At 38.3% G+C, this 22176-nt stretch overlaps 1 protein-coding gene across 9 annotated transcripts in view; it reads left to right on the top strand.

The window, feature by feature from the left end:
- The window catches only part of CDC42BPA (CDC42 binding protein kinase alpha), a 180000-nt gene that overhangs the window by 119881 nt on the left and 37943 nt on the right, over positions 1-22176 (top strand). For 8 of the 9 annotated variants that reach the window (XM_062605756.1, XM_062605752.1, XM_062605753.1 and 5 more), the window contains 6 exons: positions 3611-3716; positions 5520-5644; positions 12115-12220; positions 12807-12955; positions 14975-15066; positions 17731-17807. In XM_062605756.1, coding sequence (XP_062461740.1) covers positions 3611-3716; positions 5520-5644; positions 12115-12220; positions 12807-12955; positions 14975-15066; positions 17731-17807 — 655 coding nt within the window. The remainder of the gene's footprint in view (positions 1-3610; positions 3717-5519; positions 5645-12114; positions 12221-12806; positions 12956-14974; positions 15067-17730; positions 17808-22176) is intronic. The other variant, XM_062605760.1, reaches the window with a different exon arrangement.

Below are 22176 nucleotides of genomic sequence, written 5' to 3'. Positions count from 1 at the left end.
CTAATCCATGCTGGGTTCCATCCAGTGTTAATATCAGTCATCAGACTACTGCAGGCATTAAGCTGCTTTATCTCTTCTGGCACAGTAATTTTGTTAGAGACCTGCTTTTTTCTCTCCCACATGGTTGGAGCTTATAACTGGCCTTGAGAATGTTCTTCGAGGCGTTCATCAGTAAAAACAAGTTTTTCTGTTGGATAGTGTAGTGATGGAAATACTCATAAATCAAATGTGTTCATTTTCATTCATAAAAAATTCAGAATGCTTATAGACACTACCAGAGGTGCTGCTTTTTGCTGCTGTAGCAAGATGGCATAACAAGTTCCTGCTGAAAGCTTAGCCAAACTGTAGGGAGTTCTTAAATATAAGTAGTAAATAAAGCTTATGCCCATAGCGGTGGAAACACTGCTTCTCTGATAGTCCTTTTGCACCAGGGGAAGTGGATCATGCAACTTAGAATGCAGTGCGTGAGCTATTCCTTCCTAGAATACAGGTATTCATAGGCTGGATACACCTAAAAGAAAACTGGAGAGGGACTTAACACAAGCGAATGTTGTGGTAGGATGAGGGGGAATGACTTTAAGCTGAAAGAGGGGAGATCTAAATTAGACATTAGGAAGAAGCTGCTCTTCTTTTAGCTTTTGTGGTCAGGCATGCAGAGCCTTTTGTGAGCCTTCCAGTTCAGAGGTGTTCAATGTGAGAGTTGAAGAGGAAGCACCTGGGGCCTTTATGCTGGAATTATTTCAGCAATGGGCTTGGGGTGGGTGTGAGGGTTAAAGTGTGTGTAATACAGTTTGGCAAAAACATTTTGGAGGTCTAAAAATAATCTTTAGTGCTTATGAAAGGCTTTGGTAAAAGGGTGTGGTCGCATTACTTCGTGAGGGTTTATAGCATAGAGTGAATTACGTAGGTTATTCTAAACAAGGGTCAGTCAGAGCGTGGTCAGAATCTGTGCACAGTATTTTTGTGTAACTTGCTTGTGGGTAGTTTCTGGTTTATTTTTTAAAAATAGGTATTGTTTTCTTTGTTTCCTTCAAATTTATGTTTTCTTCTGCTATTTCAACAATGTAAGTTTTGAAGGGGGAGAAACTCCCTTTCTGTACTTGCCCTTTGCTAAAGTCTCCTAACCTCCGTGCGATTAAAATTGGGAATGTAGGAGCGTGATATCAGGCCAGTGATCTGTTTAGCACAAAATTCCATTTCTTAGAATCATGTTTGTAGAAGTTTCTTTTAAACCTGTCATTTAATGGCAGATTTATGAAGCAGAGAGCTCTATCACCCAGCGTTTGGGGGTTTTAAATTGTGTGATACAAAGAAGCCTGGGGGCTGGTGTTTGTTCCAGTCTGCTTTCCTTGGTTTCAAAGCAATGAGTATCTCTCCACTTTGTACAGCTGCAGTAAAGAGCTGGAGGGACAGAGTGATACCATGAAGCTGTATTTGACATTGCTTGCATGTGGTTTGATAGAGTTATTTTACTGATAAAAAGAAAGGTGGATCATGTATGCTTTCTTAAACTTGAAGGGCAGATACAGAGCTAAATTTCAGATGAGAGAAAAAGGTTGATGGTAGAGGAGGGTACCAGGTTTCAAAGCAAATGCCTTATTTTGATCTTCCTGGCTGTCCAAGGTATGCCTATGGAGTCTGTTCCATGCTTTTCTGAGTTGATATTTGGGTGTGATATATTGCACCCACATTCTCCTATGTCTAAAATGTATCTTTGTTTCTGTATTACACTATAGCAGTCTGACTTACTGAGTTAGTGACAATCACGAGTTAAATTAAGACTATAAAATACAGAAAACTACAAGTATGTTGGCTATTTTACTGCTCCAAAGCTTCCTTAACCCACCACTATTTATGGCTGCTTTGAGCCCTAAAGCCTTAAAAGAACAAATTTTAGACAAATAGAGAATAAAAAACCCTGAAGAAAACCATAAAAGCTAAATAAAAGAAATAAATACAGATTTAGTTCGGTCTACTGTCTGAGGAATTAGCTTTGAATCTGTGCCTTGCAAACAGAAGCAGGACCTGTTATTAATTCCCCTGACAGCCAATGCTTTAATCTCTTCCTGCCTTTTCCCTAGACTGCTCATCATATGCATGGAATCTGTTGATACAGAAAAGAAGTGGTGGTAAATTTCAAACTTGGCGTTTATGCAGTAAGGGTAGTCTGTTACTTTACTAGGATGGAGTGTTACGTTTCAAAGGATGCCTAGCAACATACAATTTCACCATGAGTCTTAACATGCTGTACTGGATTTCAAAGAGTGGTTGAAGCACTAAATGAATTTTAAATTAGGAATAGGAAATTCAAACCAGCATTACTCTTAACTGGGTTCACTGTAACCACTGACATCTTTTAAGGTCTCATCTTTTAAGGGTGCTCTGTCAGTTTGGCAGAGCTTTAGTAGTTCAGCAGCTCAGAAAAAGAGGCAAGGATGTAATATCTCTGTTGTACAATGTAAAATCCAAATCAGTACCCAGAAGAAAAATCACAGTGCTCAGGACAAGGTTTCCCCTGGATTTTATTTCTACAGTGCTACCCTTTTATCCCAAGTACTTTTTCAAACCTTTTTAAGGCTGCACAGTGGTGTTTGCTGAATGTTTACTGCATCTCTGACATTTATAGTATAGCTCCATCAACCTACTGATGAACTTTGTGCCAGTTAGCTGGATAGCTAGTGAAATGGTGAATACAAGATGCAAATGTAGCAAGTCTGAAAAGAGTGGATGTGAGGTGGAAATTGCATGTCCAAAACACTGCTGTAACACCACTTTCAGGAAATTACGGTGTTCTTTGGCAAACAGAGCACCTGCAGCTTCATTTATTTTCAGGGTCTCTTATTCATTGTGCAAGATCAAAGCTGATGTTAAGTGGAATTAATCAGGGGTTCTCCTCTGCTGAGTGACATTCACAGGGAAAGGGAAGGTTTGAGGGGAACAGCTATTTTGAAACTTGTTCTCAGAAAGAATGGTCCAAGCCTGCTGTAGAATCTGGTGATATTTAGTGTGTAGGTTATCCACCCAGTTTTGGGCGATAGTAGGCATATAGTACCTGAATTAACAGTTCCAGTGTGTCCTGTCTGTTCTAAATTGTCCAAAAACTAGCCTGCATAAGCTTTCCTCATTATTGACCCAGCTGTGAGTGTACTGATTTAGCTTCTGTATGTTCTGGTTTCATAACATGGTCATTTTTCTTGTCACTCTATGTGAAACTTGGATTTCTAGCAATACAAAGTTAGAATAATGTTTCTGTGAGCTGAGAATTTACCCTGAGCCTCTCAGCATATTGACACGTGCTTTGAGCTGCAGAATTACAGCTACCCAGTGTCGGGGTGGTTCATCTGAACAATGTAGTAAGTGTAAGTGGATTGATGATAAACAGTAGCTCAGTGGAGCTGCATCAGTTCCATACTGAAGGAAAGATCAATGTCTTAATATTAAACACACCATCTTACAGCCCTACAATACATTACTTAAATAGGTTGTGGTATTACCAGCATAGTACTTCCTTTTCAGCTGGTGTGTGTATTGATCTTTTTGTCTATAAGTGAACAGTGTAATGAGTTTTGGAATAAGAAACTTTCTAATTCTGCTTCATTTTATTTCTTAGCCAAAGTGAGAGAGAGGAATTTGAAACAGAGTTCAAACAGAAGTATGAGCGAGAAAAGATTCTGCTGACAGAGGAAAACAAGAAACTTTCAAATGAACTCGATAAGGTAAGTGCTGATTAGTTGTGTCCTGAGTTTACAATTAGGCTATGTATAAATTGGAAATGTTGGAGCTGTATTGGTTATTATTAACTGTTAATTGATAGCAGAAATTTATATTACACCAAAAGTGGTGATCAGTATTTGATTTGAATAGGGCATCTACATAGAATCATAGAATGGTTTGGGTTGGAAAGGACCTTAAGTTCATCAAGTTACAACCCACTGCAGAGGGGCAGGGACAGCATATACTAGACCATGTCGCCCAAGGCTCTGTCCAGCCTGGCCTTGAGCACTGTCAGGGTTGGAGCATTTAGAACTTGAGAATGTGTGCATATATATATATATGTGCATGTATGTGTATTTGTGTGAAGGAATTGAGTTAGATGCTCTTACAGTTTAGTAAGATTCATCTTAGTCAATACCTTAAGCCAAGAAAAAAAGGTGATTTATTTCATTGTATGACCCCAACATAAAAATACATAGTTAATGATGTGGTTACTTAGGGTATATCTGCATGTCAATTACTGTGAAAAAGCAGGGCCCTCCCATCCATTGAGATGAAGTGTTACCTTGAGATATTAAAAAGATACAAATGATAAAGCATATTAATTGAAGTCTGTTGAGCAAGGAAAAATCGTTTCGTGCATTTAGATTATCTCTTTATTGTTCATTTTGACAGGTTGTTCAAGTTCATTGTGGATTAGCTAAGCTTTGCTAAACTAGTCTATTCTTTTTGTAATATATTAGGTTTTCTAAAAATATGATGAAAGTAGAATGTTCTTCAAAGTAAGCATGTGTGCATGCCAGCCTTCAAATTGAATCCTGTTTTCATACCACTATAAGACACATGCTTTGCCTGTATGTAGGCTTAGTCGAAGAGCAGTAAGAGATCTGTCACTTCAATAGTTTTAATGCTTAGTGTCAGTCATATTTAAATTGTAAGTCCATTTAAATAAGTATGGAGTAGAGTACTTTGGAGTAAAAAGCAGAAGAGATTTGAAACTGATATTTTTTTCACCACTTCAATTTGTTAATGTATTTCAGTACTAAAGGAAGCTTTTTACTTGAGAGCCATTATCCTAAGCAGGGCTTCCTGTAAAGTCTGTCTGATCTCTGATTCCAGTTTGACTTTCGGAATAGCCATTTAATGCAATGAAGGTTTAGTTCCCCATACCAAGCCAGGTTAGCTGTGGCTTTGTCTTGCAGAATGTGCATGTATGAATGACAGCTCTGTGAATGTGAGAGGTTAATTGTTGGGTATAACATATTGTACTTACAGATGTGCATTTAATTTCAATTTCCCTGACTGCAAGTAAGTAAAATGAAAAAAAGAGGGGAATGTGAGACACCTGGAGAATCTCAGGACTGACTCATGCCTGTATCTGTTAAGCCTCTCATTCTCCATGGTTACTAAACAAGGGAGAGGTTTGGCAGCTTTATCTGAACTATAACAATTTTTGTGCCCTTGCTTTGCCCTTACAGTGTAGGTTTTTTCATCTAGAACATTCCACACCTATATGCTGCAAAGCAGAAACCTCCTAAGAGTTCTGGAGGTATTTAGAGACTAATTCTCAGAAAACTAATTAATTAGAGTAAAAATGCAGTTCTAGTCCTTAAAGGTGGTCTTGCAGCACAGCTAAGGTCATACATAAGGAGAGATTCTGGCTTTTTTTGTTGCATAGTGTTTATCGTGATGGGTAGTATCAGTTTCTAAAGCATTGTGAGTGAGAGGACCACATGGGTTTGAGTCTGCAAAGCTGGAATCACAGCAGCTTATACCTTTAACAAGTTGTTCAAATTCTCATTCAGCTCACTGCCATGTTTGAGAGGCTGAGTATGAATAACCGGCAGCTGGAAGAAGAGATGAGAGATCTGGCTGATAAAAAGGAGTCCGTGGCCCACTGGGAGGCCCAAATCACTGAGATCATCCAGTGGTGAGTCCTCTGCTCTAATGTCACTGCAGAATCCCCTCAGGATGTGGTAGGGCTGTTACTTAGTTTTCACCTTTGCACGTGGCACTTGGAAGCGCGTAGGTAAAATCTTACAACCGGCCTGGATTGTGCTGTATTTTTCCATGAGATTTTAATAATACCTAAATCCTCCTTAAGAGTGAAAGTGTCTAACCAAACACAACTTCTTTAAGTACAGAAGAATCACGGCCATTGGGTGTGGCTTGTGGGTTTGGAAGAATGCTGGAAGGATCATGTGCTGGGCTCACGCCTCGGAGAGGGAACAAGCCTGGGAAAAGCAGTGGCTGAGTGCTTGTGTCTCGGCATTAATTTCCTTCATCTGCTTGTCATGTGGCAGAATGAAACAAATACAGTGCAACTTTTATGTGATGGGTTTTTTTACAAGGAGGGCATTTGAGACTACCACAAATAAATAGTGACGTTATGTTTCTAAAGTCTTCTGGGCAGTTCTAATAAATCAAGGACCAAAAAGCCAAGTTGAAACTATTCGGAGAAAAAGATTGTTTTATCTAGGTGGTCTTTTATTTTTCCTCTCCATGCCTGCTTCTCTCTCCTCCCTTTTATGGTCTGTTGCAGTGTTTAGCATCTACAAAACCAGTTTTCATCCACATACTTTCTTTACAGATTACCCACTTCTGGGAAGATTTCATCATCATATAGTCATCTTTTTTTTTGGATTACTACTTGGTTATTCCCCCCCCATTATTCTCATCTCATGTTAGTAAAAAGATCTAATTTGTTGTGTCAAAGCCAAAATGGGAAACGTTTCCTATAATGAAACTGTTTGGTATTTTTGTAATGTCAGTATCATAGAAATTTGGTTTTTGCATATTGCCATGTGAATATGTAACAGGAAAGAAGGGCTACCCTCTGGGCTTCTTGAAGTGTTTTAAGCAGTGATTGTAACATGAAGTATGTAATGCCAATCTGTGCTATGAAGTCCATAGCGTCTCAGGCCATTATATTTCTAGCAGAGGTTAACAAATGTACAGGGTCCACTTTGTGCATATTCCTTTTCAATCTTATCTCTCATAGCTGAGTATAGTAGATGGCATCACGGAAATAAAAAATGCATAAAAGTTGTTTAAATGACCAGTTAATTTCTAGATAATCAGAAATGTTTATTTGGGGAAAAAAAATCAAGGTAACAAGACAGACAAGTCTATTACTTCACATTCCATATTGTAATAAGGTAAAGCTTATCGTTCTTAATGCACCAAGGTAACCAAACCCCATTTTTCAGATTTAAATGTGAAAGTCCTCCTGAAACTTGGCAGTTCTGGCAAAAGCCAAGTCTGAATTACTTAACACTATGTAAAAACATACCAACAGCCATTAAGAATGTCCCTGCTCCAATTTATGAGTGTGTTTAATATTTTAAGATGTGCTACTGATGTGGTTTAGGCTTGCGATAAAGGATCTCGCATGTATTAGAGATGTGGCTGTGGGGGTAAAAGAGGTATGAGTGTTTTGTATCTCTGAAGATACCTAATGAAACCAATCAGGTACACGCAAGACTAACTTTCTGAATGAAATACCATTTTACTGATCCCTTATGATGATATAATGTTGTTTTTTTGTTTTTTTTTAAGTATGGAACTAAAAATTAAGCAATTCTATAAAAAGAGGAAAAAAAAAGATAGTACTGTGAGCAGACTTGCAAGAGATTAAAAAGATGTGGCTTGGTTCCAGTTCCTAATCACGATAACACATCCCAATACTTGCTCTCCATACTTCTCTCTGCTGATGTTAACGTTTTTCAGCAATGTGAGGCCTTAGCTTGACTCACATATTTTTTTCTCATTATGTTTAGGTTTTCTATTTGTTACCCGGGTAATCTGGTCATGTCCTTCTGCTGGCCGTAGAATTCAGCACTGCATACTGAAAGCAGGTCCTTTTCTGGGGATTTTTTTTACTGTGAACATGGGATGCTATATCAAGTATTTAAACATCTATAATAATGATAAACATTTTTTAAAGGAGAAAAAAAGAAAATTAGTCTTCTTTAACCTTTCACAAGCCCTATTTTCTTCAGAAGAATGCACAGTTTTAATCTGTACCTGCCCACCTCTTCAGCATGATAACAGAATGCTTTGGTGCTAACAAAGTGGGGGAAAGCTTTTAGGCTCCCTCTTCAAAACTGACAGATTATTCACATGATACTACCTTAAGATAGGGATTTGGGGTGCATACTTTCCACCTCTTGGGGTTTGGCCACCATCATCGTTTTGTACCAAGATTTATGAAGGATGGGAGGCAGTAGATGGACTTAATTACTGGGTTTGTAAACAGTTTGTTCAGCTGCCCATGGTAGTTTGAGGGATTTGGTGTAGTCCTGTTGTGAGTAACTCAAGCCCGAGGAGTCCCATATGTTCTTTGATTGCTTTGCCATCTAACAGATATCTCTCTCAGGAAATCTGTCCCCTGTTCGAATGCACATTTTGGGTGGTTAAGATTGTCACTTTCTTCATGACTCCTTGCACCCTTTTAAATCATTATTTCCTTTAGATTTTATAACTTGTGAGTTACTTGGATGGCCTATTATGTTCCCTTTAGCTTTTTCCTGCTTTCTTGCTGTGCTCTTTGAATCTTTTTAGGGCAAATGTACAAAAGCCTTTTTATTTTTGCTGTTATTATACCAAGATTCTATAAATACAGCCAGATTTTGATACAAACACTTGAATCAAACTGTCATTGCAAATTCTAATATGGTAGCAACAGACCCTCACAGATCATTCAGCCTTAATGGAGCTATTATATTGACAATTTATATTAGCCAAATCATTCATCATTCCTTGACAAGAGTAAGAAGTATTGAGGCTTTTATTGTCAGCTATAAATTTTCCTTTGGGAGATGGGAAAGAGATTGATTGCATGGGAGTTTCATGCAGTCTCTTCAAAAAAGAATCCTTTAAATAGCCATGCTACCGTATTTCTGTTCTGCTGCAGAAAGGAGGTCGATGGAAATCTTGGTAGTGATTCCCATTGTACTTGGCAAGAATCTTACGAGTCTTTCTAGGAGGGATTCATGTAACCTTGTTCTAGAAGTCCTAAGGCAGACAAATAAATCCCATTAGTAGTACTTTAGAAATCACTTTTTCTCCCCATTGATTGAAAACGAAGCCTAGGCAACTAGTTCAAATGAATAACTGTATTGTTGAGTATGTTTATATGGATGAGCTAAATCCTACCTAATTTACCTAGTGGATGTTAGGCTTAGATTCAGCTGGGTGGCTCTCAGGAGAAAGCACACACAAATTGGGGAAGAGGATTAGCAAAAACTTTGGGAAAATTCAACTGTAAGAAACTCAAAACATGAAAAATCCTGAGATGCATCATGCTTGTGGTGTGAATAATCAGAAGTTTAGTATCTATGAAATAGAAATTCAGGAGGGCAGTGGGAAATGTCAGTGTTTGGGAGCAGAGGGAAGTGTTGAAACTTCTTAGAGAAGCAGCTTGAAATCCACATTTTGTTGAGGAGAGTTGGGGGGAAGAAAAAAGATGCAGGGTTTGAGCATAGTGATACAAAGACAAATTTAAAAGCATAGAGAAACCAGGAGAACTGGGAGTGATGGCTCTTGAACTTCCTTAGTGGTTTTAAATCAGGTAAGATGCAGCTTGGCCTAAGACCCTAGGGCTTTAAGACCACTCCTGTTCAGCAAAACCGTTTAGGCTTCTGGGTCCGTATTGTATTGTAAAGTAGGAGACAGAGACCTGGAGAGTCTTAAGTTTCTGAGCAGCCTGACAAATAGCAACTAGGTATTAGTGCTTATTCGAAGGTTGTCACGGTGTTAGCTCCAACCAAACAGTTGAATTTAATGTGACAGGAATTTGTACGATGTGGCTGTTGTCGGTTCGTTATAGTTAATGAGCTAAGCTTGCAAGGGCACTTCTGTTACATATGAAAACAGAACAGTTAACCTCAGCTAAATTTTCAGTAAACAAAGTTGACTCTGTGGAACCTGAAGAACTTTTTCTGCCTTAGGTCTTTTGTTGTGCTTGGTAGGGCTGTCCCCAGGAAGTGGGGCACGAAGAGAAACATTAGTAAGAGTAACTTTACCATTCTTGCTCTGGTTTTTTGTTTGTTTTTAAAGCCAAGCAAACAAAAGCAACCCAGCAAAACAGTAGGAAATCAGAAATCTACAAGACTCCTTGGTTCACGCAAGGCATTTCACATCAATGTTTGCAAACATGCCTTTAATCACTAGTCATTATCGAGGGAATTTTGCCATCTAGTGGACAACAAAACTATCTCCTCCAATTTGTAGTGCTGTTTAGTGTCTTCCGAAGTCTGAGGAGGTTCCTTGAACTCGGGATAGATTTCTGCAAAACATTGACTTTATCTTTTCATTTTCTAGTTTTTCACATGTTCTGTGAAGCATCTTTCTGAGGTTTTTCCATGTGCAGCTTTTCAGCATTCAGAGCCTGGAGGTTCTGTACATCATAGACCAAATAACTGAAATGTTTCCTTACCTTCTATAAAGAAGGATCTATATGGCATGCTAAAACTTGACAAAGAAATTGGACATTGAAAGTTTGTCAGCTTTAGTGAGAAAAGTTAAAAGAATAAGACTCCAAATCAATTTAATCTGACATTATCCCCTTTTTCCTCAAAGTTTTTACGCATTAAAAACGAAGATAAATGCTGATTCCTACATCACTTTTTGTTCCTTCTACATCACTTACTTTCTTGCCTTGAGAGCGTCACATTCCTTTTACTCCTGCTTACATTACACTCTTTTGTTTTTACTATGTATTACGCACCTTCCACCCCCCCCCCCCAAGCATCTCAGTGCTATTTCCTCACATCTTTTGCCCACTCTTATACGCTAAATAGTTTGTATAGGCCAAGTTTATCTATATCTAGTCATTGCAATGTATCCAGCCTATTATGGGAAAAGAAGTTGGAGTGCTGCTTCCATTGAGTTCTAGTATACCTTGGGAAAAATAGTGACTCATTAATATCAAAACTCTCCCTGACTTTAATAAAGTTGTGTTCTTTTCCAGTCTCTTCCCTATCTCTTGAGCTAAATTACAAGCAGGAGGCAAAGCAGATAAAGGCCAAAGCATGAATAAGTGCTTAGTTTTTCATGTTGAGTGTGAGTTTTGTGGTCGCTATTTTTGCATTAGCCTCCTCCGTATTAAAGCAATTTTTCTTATGTAAACTTCAGACTGCTCAGCCAGAAGTGAGTACAACCCGTAGCTGTTTAGTCCATTGCTTTTGCATTAAGATCTTGCCATAAAGTCACTGTGGGAAAGTCCTTCTGTTCCTCCCCGTGGCGGTTCAGAGTGTGTGCTCTCTGTCTTTCTTGCCTCCTAGTCTCTAAATCTTTGTTGAAATACTGAGTTTATTTATTAATGGTAAACTTGCAAGTAGAACCATTTCCATATTCATTGTGTGCATGAAGTCCGTAGCATCAACTAGAGAAACTGATGTTGGGAAGGGGAATCACTCCAACAGAATTACAGCTATGAAGGAAAGCAAGGAAAAGTTAATTTCTGTTAAATAGAAATATTATTTTCCCACATTCCTCTGTTATTTTAAACTATTAGATGCTCATTACTTAGAGCACATCCTAAACATTTCTGTGGTTAGTGCTGACAGATCTAACTGCGATCAAGCTGTGGTATTAGACTGCTTGTCTTCAGGACCAGCTCAGAGACTTGGGTGTACCCTGGTGTTGCAGAGCTGTGTCTGTTCTTCTGTGGGTTAGATGAGTGTGTCCAGAGCCTGGCATGTGAGGCGAAAGGAACTAGGGGTGTGTGTGTGTCTGTTTGGGTAAAGTTTTTCATAAGCTACTTAGTTTTCAGTGACATAATTTTTTGGCAACTTCCTTTTCTATGTTAAAACCTGAGGCAAAGTAAAGAAAGATCCTTCTGCTGTCATTAATCACAAAGTCTTTTTTTCCTCTTTGTAACTGATGGTGGAAGAATCTCAAAACCAGACACATCTCCTCCTTGATGTCTTCACACCCAGAAAACACACCTTGATAGAAAGCAAGCTCAGAGAGCCTCTTCGGGCTTATGTTGTTTAATAACAATGGACTTATATTCTTTCCCTTTAATTATCATTTCTTGAAACAATATCACTGATTCTACTAGTTCTCATAGTCAGTTGATACAGTAAAGCAAACCTCTAGTTCCAATACTGTATTATACTGAGACATATATTGCTTTCTTAGATACATAGTTCTTTAATCTTTATTCCTTCTCTTAAAGATGGATATTTTTATTGGATGTTTGCAAAGCCATAAAGGTTTAGTTCTGTGTGGTTTTCTTCTTAGTACATTTTTTTTGTTTCTTTATGCTTTATGCTTTTTGTTTTGTATTCTGCTAGTTTGTGTTTCTGGTTGCTATTTTGTTGAAGGGATTTGTGGATTACTTTTTCCTTTCAATTCCTTTTTAAAACACCCTTTTCTTCTGTAATTGTTTAGGGTAAGTGATGAAAAAGACGCTCGAGGTTATCTTCAAGCCTTGGCCTCTAAAATGACAGAAGAGCTAGAGGCACTGAGGAACTCCAGTTTGGGTGCAAGAGCTACAGTAAGAATATTTCTATATGTCAGGGGATTTTGTTTGTAAAAACACTAATTTGATAGTTTCAGCTGCAATTTTTACCTGTCAGTAGAGCCTGTGTTAGTCAAAAGTTAGACTTTTCCAGAGCTTCCCTTCTGAATAACTGAATAGCAAATTTATTGTTTATCAATGAATTAAACACCAACATCTTTATAATGTGATTTTATCTATGTTGTTGTTGAAGTAGCTGGTTTATAATCATATATGAATTTGTTGAAGTAAATCTATACTTTGGGTAGTGAAAAACTTAGTCTTGTGAAATGTGAATGTCCTTCATAGCTGTCATATGAATTGAGGCACATCCAAACTAGAATTCACAGTGGTTTTAGGATCATAACAGTGTAAGATGTTCATTTTGCCATCTAATACTTGAGTTTAAAAATAATACTGCTAGTAACAATTCTTTTTTTTTTTTAGATTACTTTGAAATTAATGAACTCTGACATTAAGAACCTAATAGACAGAAATGTAATTGTTTGAAGTTAGTTCTATTCCTCAGTTTCAGCTTTCCTTCCTCTTAGCCTTTCTTTTCCCTTTTATTATTCTTTGTTAGGACATGCCATGGAAGATGCGCCGCTTTGCAAAACTGGATATGTCTGCGAGGTTGGAACTACAGTCTGCTCTCGATGCTGAAATCCGAGCCAAACAGGCTATTCAGGATGAGTTGAACAAAGTCAAAGCTTCCTGTATATCTACAGAATGGTAAGACTGAATTGTTCTGATGGAAATTTACTGTGATACCTCCTAGGGAGTGTCATCAAATCTTGATTTTTTTTTTTTTTTTTTTTATCTTGTCTGTCAAAATTTGATAATGAATGATGTGCCAGTTCCTTACATCCGAATGTGAAAAAAAGACCACGTCTCTTTATGGTGTAAGCAGCTGAATACCAGACTGGAACAGATCATCTGGTCCAAGCTTTCTAGGCATGGCATGACCTAGACTAGATGTTCCAGTGTCCTGTCCAGCTGCATCTTAAAAAAGTCCAGTGTTGGGGAATCCACCACTTCCCTGGAGAGATTATTCCAATGGCTGGTTGTTTTCATCGTGAAAAATTTTTCTCTTGTATCTGATCAGAATCTCCTCAGGAGTAACTTGTGCCCATCATCATCCCTCGTCTTCTCCATGTAAAAAGGGAGTCTCCCATCTTCCTTGTAGCCACCCTTTAAGTACTGGCACATGGTGATGAAGTCTGTCCTGAGTATTCTTTTCTCCAGGCTGAACAAACCCAGTTCTCAGGCTTTCCTCACAAAGCAGGTTCCCAGTTCTTGGATCATCTTTGTAGCCCTTCTCTGAACCCTCTCCAGCCTGTCCACATCTTCTTTTTGAATAGTGGGGACCGAAACTGAACTCAGTATTCTAGTTGTGGTTTGGAAAGTGCAGAGTAGAGTGGGATAATGACTTCTTAATCTCTGGTGGTGGTGCCCTTGTTGATGTAACCCAGCATCCTTGGCTTGCTGCAGCTGCACACTGTTCACCCATATTGAAGACTTTTCAGAGGGGACAGTTTAATAATACAATCTCTCCTAGTTGTGTTAAGTTCTAATGCAAGCAGAGTTTGCTTTTGCGTCTTTAACATACTCTCTTCCATTCTGTTGATAGCTTCATTGGGTTAGCTGACAAAAATCAACTCTTGCATAGAGATTTGCACAGTAATAAGATGTGGTTATGGAAGGTTATGAATTCTTGTATGCCTTCCTCAGACACATCCTCCCCCCCTTTTTAGACTTCATTTAGGTGAATGCCTAAAGCAGGGATTAGTGGGAAGACATTCCATTTCTAGGTTTCCAGGTTCAATATAGCTTAGAGCGATTGACTTGTTTTGCAACTTCAGAAAAGTTGCAAACTTTCAGTTGCTCTCAGCTGGACAGAGCTGAGATTCAAATACGTTGTCTCTAAAGTGGGAATACCATGTCCACCTGACCTGGATGTTTTTCAGGTCACATAACATGATGGGCAGCACTGTAGATCCTCTAACAGGATGTTTCCTTTGGTAGACAAGATGAGAAGTGTGGTACAAATGTGTTACCTGTTGACTGTGAATCAGCAAGCACTGGGACAGCTACCTATGAAGTAACTGAGAACTAAAATAGTGCAATATCATCTATGAGAATCACAGGCACTGTGAATTAACAAATTAAAAAAAACAACAGTTTTAAGCATAAAATAACATGTGGTCTTTTTTTCTCATTCACAGGATACAAAATTACTCTTTAATTAGAAACATGAGCCTATCTAATGAGTAAACAGGGGCAATTAATTGCTTTTTATGTTGGCTTGGGTTTTTTAAATACCATACTAAACAGGTCCCAATAGATTTCTGAATTCATTCTGCATTTGATGACATCCAGAAGCTTGCTGAGCATTAATTTTTAAATAGCATGCAAAGATGGACTGTAGTGATAGGACAAGGGGGAATGGGTTTAAACTAAAACAGAAGTTCAGGACAGATATAAGGAAGAAGTTCTTTACTGTGAGGCTGGTGAGGCACTGGCACAGGTTGCCCAGAGAAGTGGTAAATGCTCCATCCCTGGCAGTGCTCAAGGCCAGGCTGGACAGAGCCTTGAGTGACATGGTCTAGTGTGAGGGGTCTCTGCCCATGGCAGGGGGTTGGATCTTAAGCTCCTTTCCAATCCATTCTGTGATTCTGTAGACAAAAAAAAGTGACTTGTATCGTGGGTTCTCAATATTTACATGGTTTTTTTGTTTGTATTCTTTTGAAGTAAATTGCAAGAAGCCGAGAAGAAGAACATGGAGCTGTTGACAGATATTGAAAGGCTGAAAAAGGAGACAGAAGAGCTTAGATCAGAAAAGGGTATGGCAACTGATATCCAAGTAAATAACATGTTTCACTTTGGTGGGTACATCTTATCAGTTGTCACCTTGCAAGTAGAATATGGTACTGACAGACTTTGGCATACAAAATGTGAGCACAACAATTGCATGTTAAGATGTACCCACAGCAGTTGCATTTGCATTTTTAACACGTACTTGTATTGCATTTCGGGCTTGTTGATAAGCTTGAACCAGGAAGCTATTATTTGAATTGGAATTGCATTGTTTTTGTTTGGCATACGTGTGGTGCCAGAAAACTGTTACAAGTACAGATACAATTTTTTTCCCCCTTTACCATGGGTGAAGGTAGTCAGACTTCAATACTGACCATAGTGGTGTTTTATGGAAGCTTGGGGCCTGTCTGCACAGGGAGTAGACAATGGCCGAGGCATTCATAGCTTTTATTTGTTTTGTGGGGTGACTTTTGTTGATTGGCATTGTAACCACGCAGTGAGCAGTGTGGTCGTGTTTGCTTTGCTGTGGTTTTAAGAGTATGTTCTGGGTTTTCTAGTGCATCTGTCTTAACAGTATTTCGCATTGTTGCTGGGAGAAAAGACTTTTTGGTAATTCTGAAATGAAAAAAGAATTCATTACGAGATGATAAATGATTTGGCTGATTCTTTCCAGTAGCTGTGTTCTTTGAATCTTATGAGTCACATGGGAAGAAGTGATTTTTCAGGCCAAATGGAATTACCTAATTTTCAGCAGGGAGCTGTTTGAACTCCAGAGTTTCAAAACCCTGCAACAATTGCTGCATAGGGATGCCAAATACTCTTCAGCCTCTGCAACCTAAGAGCATGTCAGTCAATAATGTATTGTACATTCATCTCCTATATTCAGCCTCCAAGTGCTGGTTGACTGGTAAAAATAATACAGACCTATACATAACATTAAAAAATGACTGATGCCAATAAGCAAATAAGACTGAGGGAACTGATACTTGTTCATCTTGATGCTTAGCACTGATACCAGGATTGTGCTTTTTCCAAGTCCTTGGAGAGGAACTCTTGATAGCATCTCCCTGGAGACAACAGCTTTCACTTTACAGATTCTTGAACTGTCTTAAATATTCTGCATGGCTACTCAACTTCTGAAGTCTTCCTTTGTGTTAAGCAATGTGTTAAGAATTTATAATTAATATTTTATGCTGTATTTTTTCTAGTGTTTGAGACCTTACTGTTTTTTTGTGAAAATGGAGATAAACTTTTACTCTTTTCCTAAAGAAAAGAAAGAAAATGTGCTGTTTAAGGAACAGTTAACTTATTACACTTTTTGCCAGAAGTAAATTAATAAGATTCTACTGCAACTATTCAAATATTATTTTTAGAAATACACCTTAATCCAAAATCCTTATCCTCTTTGGGCTTGGTTTTCTCTTATAAGAATAAATATTGATGTTTGAATTATGAACTGTATGGAGGATTCAGATTTAGTCAATGTACAGTGGTAGAGTAGCTTCTTGTGTGTGGGAATTGATTTCTAGGAAGGGATTACTTAGATTAGCACTTGAATCCATTGCTCTTTATAAATGATTTCCAAAAATTTAGAAGGATGGGGGGAAAAAAAATTACTAAAAAAAAGATTCTGTAAAGCAGCAGGTAATTTGAGAATTGTTTTTAGTATTTTAGTGGGATTTCAGTGTATTTATGTTTTGAAGAGGAAAGGGTTCTTTGTAACTCTTTGTTCACTGTGGGTTTTATTTAGAACAAACAAGGTGATACATCTAGTAAGAGCAAAACACTGAGATTTTCTAAGATAAGTGTCCTTTGATAGCATCAGTCTTTGGAGATGCGCACAGTCCTGGAGGCTCTGGTCATAATAAGTATAAATATATGTGTGTATGTGTATATACATGTAATATTTATATACTCACATCAGGGAGCTAGAGTTTGTACACATCTGTGATTTAGGAACACCCACATAGCAACTTGATATTATGCCCCAAAGAAAAGGAGAAATAAAAAGAAATATATCAGTTGGAGCAAGTTAAAATAACAATCAAGGTGTGCCAGCCTCTGCAGCTCTGGAGGGTGCAGCATTCCTGCTCTGCTTACTGGCTGAAAACCATGGACGTGGTGTATCTTGACAGAGACATTTGAAGCTTGCCCAGGATTGTATTACTCCTGGACATTCGAAAGTGAGAGGTAGCAGGCATGCATGGAGCATGGATCAAGGAACCTGTATTATTTGTGAATGCAGTATATTCTCCAACCATGTTCTGTGCATTGCTGTGGAACCTCACTGTTGGCTACAGCCATCCTGTTACCATAGGCTGTCCAGCGTGTGACTAGAGCTGGGTGACATCCATGGTGTTAGCCTCTGTGCCAGTGTGTCATGCACTGCTTGTTGCACATAAGGAATCTGTACCTTCTGTGTAACAGACAGGTGCTTACAGTATGTTTTCATGTTGAATTCGCACCACGCATATCCTACCTTAGAAAACATTAATTAAACACAGGCTGCTTGCTTAGGGCATGCACATCTGTTAAAAAACTCTTACTCTGGAAACCAGACCAAATGTGACAACTCACTTCAAAAAATGTAGGTGGTTCAGGTGGATACTCAGAGCCTGATTCAGCAAGGCAAAGGTCCTCCATGAAAAGGTCATTTTTCTGTAGCTTAAAAACCTGCTGCTGTTTTCTAGGTGTAAAGCACCAAGACTCACAGAATTCTTTCTTGGCATTTTTGAATGCGCCTACCTCTGCTCTGGATCAATTTGAAGTAAGTGTACAGCTATTCTAACTCTCTGTTAGTCAGTGGAGCTACTGCTGTTACGTGCAGGTTATATGCACATTTACTGAGAGTTTGCTACTGGTTTTGCCATATTGCTCCATTTATATTTGTGTGTAATAATATGTGAGAATTGTCATTTACAGTGCTGGCTGTCTTCTCTTGAACACTGGTGATCATGGTGATTTCTCTCTCAAACCTTGGCTGCAGAAATTCTCCTGGTTTTGTAGTGAACATGGAAAGTGTAGTTGTTGAAATGGCTTTTCTTTGTATTTAGAAAAATGCTAAGTACTGCAGATATGGGCTTCGTAAAAATGAGAGAAAACACATAAATAATCCTTGGGTGTATTCTGTGAAGTCCTTGGTACCATGTATTTATCAGATAGTTTTCATTTTCTATTCGTTTTACACAGATCTGTAAAATCCAGATAATTAATATGCATCTCCTCCCCACAGATCCTAAATACTTAAAAATAAATCTGTATAATTCCTTTGCCAGTTCTAGACAAAAAGCCCCTTTAGGTAGAAAACCTGGAAGAAAAAACTTGAAATGACACTGTACATTTCCAATCTTCTGTTTTTAATCAACAGTAAGCAACGCACTGTTTTTATCTGAAAAGAACAGCTGGGGTGAAATATTGGTCGAAGTGACTTCAGAGGGGACAAGGCACCTGTACAGTTACACACTGGTCTAAAATTCCCCCCTGTGTTTTTCGTGATGGGTTTACAAGGTCATCACATGAACAAGCATAATCCCTGATGTTACTCATGTCCCCAGATTTATTTTCTTTTCATTACACATTCATTAATTCATTGTTCTCTCTTGAAGTCCTCACATTAATACCATTTTTTATTTGCTTTTGAATTACTTCTCTTACAAGTTACTTTCAAGATAAAACTCCTGTTGGAGTGCACGAATATTATTTTATTGAAAGAATGCTGGAAAAACATTGGGGTTTATACAGGTAGTTTATTAATTGTCTGTGAAAGGCAATTAATGGCAACTTACTGATGTATCTGTTACTGGCACTAGTTATTTACAGTTCTTTAGTCTTGCACTTTTATTTATACTGAACAGTTTTCTTCATCCATCTCTGTCTTTCTCTCTCTTTTTTTTTTTACTGCTGTTTTCATTAAAATAGGATTCCTTTTCCTCCTCTTCATCCTCATTGATTGATTTTATGGATGACGTAAGTCTGACTTTTAAACCAGTAAATCCCCCAATAAGAGAGCAGTTGTTTGATTTGGAATAGTCAAACATTAATGCAGTCAATTTAAATCTGCAAGTGCAGTAGAGAACAGACTTCCTAAAATAGCATACTTACACCTATTTATATAGACAGATGTTAGATTTTAAAGTAAATGTTTTTCTGTAGGTTAAGGTGAAGAATTATTATTTACAATCAGTTTTTCTAATGGGGAGCAGCTGCTTTTGGGCCTTATCTACTGATATGGCCTGTGGGAAATGGTTCTAAAACCCCCGGCATGTTGATTAAATTTAGTTCTATTGCTTCGTATTATTACTTTATCATCAGTTGTTTCCAGTAGTTTTCTGATCACTTTAGTGAAAACATTTTCCTTGCATACAGTTAATTTCTGTTTGCTCAAATAAAGAAAATCTCTTTTTTTAGCTTATGTTGTAAGAATATAGGCTAAAATATAACTTCATTATAACTGAAGTGAACTTACTGCTTTTCATTGCCACTTGAGATGCTAGTTTTTTGTCAGGAGACTGTTCAGTATTTATCCTAGTTAGTTGCATAATAAGGGAATTGAGTTTAAAGCTGAAAACTTGACTGCATTATATTTCTTCCAGGCTGAAGCAGTAGGCACATAGAAGTAAATAATAATAAGTTTATTAAAATCAGAGTATATGCAATGCATGTATAGTAGAGAACCATCCATTACAGCTCTACAGGTATATTGTGTATGTCTGTGTGTGCTTCTATATATGTGTATACACATTTATATATAAAATACTATAGTCCTGTCTGCATTAAAATATAATGAAATTTATTCTAGAAATGGCTGCTGTGAGGGGTGTAACAGGGAAGGTATATAGTGCATGGGCCTGTTGTGTTAGTGGCATTACCTTGCACAAACACTGAAAGAATGCTTTTCTTCTAGATGCTTTTTTTCCCCCTAGATCAGATATATTCCTTAGCCAAAATGTGAAGGTACATCTTGGGTACTGCAGCAGGGACTATTTGCCTGTATTTTTGCAAAGCATACAGAAAACTCCATCTTACACCAAAAAAAAACCCAAAACCACAATTAGTTTCCTGTCACATTAAATCTACAATAAATGAATAATATTTATAACTTTATGGGGGTTAAAGAAGTGTTCTCTATGTTGCCTGAGTATTAAGAACACTTAGTGTGTAGCAACAGGTTATTTCATAGAAAGTTACTTTTAAAAATACCTAATACCCTCTCCTAAAACCTGATAAAAGAGAAATAAAGTATATACATGGCAGAGGAACTGATAATGTTCTGTTTTACAAGAGGAAAATGAGGAAAAGAAAGCTTTCCTGATTGCTATCTGGTTAATTTTGAGGGACATCAGTGCTTTATTGTGTATTTATTGAGACATTCTTCTTCATCAGTCCACCCAGGTCAAATCTTTTCAAATACCCATCTTTTAGGTAAAACTCCAGGTATTAATGGCTATACTGTTGCGTGTGGATGACTTCGAACACACAGAATCAAACTTTCGCTGTTACATCTTCAGTCTGAGTCCAACAGGAGCAGGTTTTCCTTAGTTGCCTTGGGCACAGGTGCATTTCTGGACTGGGCTGGCCAGGGGCTAACATCTCTTAACACCAGGGCAGAATTGTATCTCATCTACTAAAATGGCAGAAGAAGGGATTTGACTGTTCAAAGATGGGAAAGGGTACTATGCAGGCAAATACAAGGCTTGTTGAGCTACCTGTCTTTATTAGGTAAATAAAGCTGATGTAGGTGTTAGTAGGCGAAAAGTGCCTTAATGCAGTTGTGCTTGAAGTCAGCTCTGCATCTTTCAAGTATTGGACAGTTACTTGAGTCATTCATAGAGAAATTTGTAACTGAATCATCAAAATTACTGGTTAATTTATGTTTAGCTCATTGAGTTGGTTCAATATAAAAATATTTGGCACACTTAAATGAAAATAAGGGTTTTAAAAATCCATTCCCACTGAATTTGACCTCCATTCCCTTTCCATTGTCTCTTTTTGGCAGTAGTTACATTGAAGGTCAGTGTTTCTTGCAGCATCTCGAGAAGAATTAATCTGTGCTCAGTTAAACCTGAGAATCATAGAATCATAAAACAGTTTGGGTTGGAAGGGACCTTAAAGCTCATCCAGTTCCAACCCCCTGCCATGGGCAGGGACACCTTCCAACAGGCCAGACTGCTCCAAGCCCTGTCCAACCTGGCCTTGAACACTGCCAGAGATGGGGCAGCCACAGCTTCTCTGGGCACCCTGTGCTAGCGCCTTACATTAAGGCTAAGGAAGAATTAGAAGTCCTCAGGTAGGATTTAAACAGTGCTGCGCTATTGCATGGGTTTCAGGAAAGCCTCTCCTAATCAAGGGGCCAAGTAAATTTTACTGATGGCCTTTATTGTTCCTTCAGCGTCTGTGTTTCATGAGGAAGTGACAGAGTAACATGCAGTTGCAGTTATCTAGCACTCTTTGCAAGATCTCAGATCTGTTTACCCTGTGGATGTGTAAGCAGCACTGATTTTGGCCCGTTGGTGACATTTGGAGATTACTGGGATTGGTATGTCCTGTATGTCTGCCATCCAAACAGCGTAACTGTATATAGCACTTTGTGAATGGCTGGAGTGAATTCCAATTTTTTTATGAGGAAAACAGTAGTCTTGCAGTTTCTACTGGAGAAAAGTAAAAATAGATACCTCTGTAGCCTGCAGATGCTGAGCAGGAGAAGTGGTATCTCACTATCCAGAGGAATAGCAGTCATTGTTGGTTACAGCTATCCCTCCTGGAGAAGATACTTGGTGAGGTGGCAGAACTGGTGCCTAAACAGTCATAGCCGTGGAAGTCCATGTGTTCATTATATCTCCTGTGCGCATGGTAGGGTGCAAAGGGAAGTAGGGATGGGTTTTGCTGTCCCTAGTTTCTGATTTTGGTGGGGAGGGAAAGTCACCCTCATGGACTCTAATATACTAACTTCTAAATCTTTGCTGCTGTTTCTCCCATGTGTTGCAGGCTGTCTCTCAGTAATGTTGTCTAGGTGTTCAGTCTCCTGTGTTCACTACAAGTGTCTGATAATGGAAGTGTTGGATTTGATTTGGGTTTCTTGCCGGGTGGAGCCTTGTGTATCTTGCTAGCTACCAGAAGCAATCAGCTTGTTTTATTTA

This window comes from Pezoporus occidentalis, unplaced genomic scaffold (assembly GCF_034315485.1).
Source record: "Pezoporus occidentalis ecotype Australia unplaced genomic scaffold, CSIRO_AGI_Poc_V1 ctg93, whole genome shotgun sequence".
In the NCBI taxonomy this organism is placed as follows: domain Eukaryota; kingdom Metazoa; phylum Chordata; class Aves; order Psittaciformes; family Psittacidae; genus Pezoporus; species Pezoporus occidentalis.
This window is presented reverse-complemented; position numbering and strand designations above follow the sequence as displayed.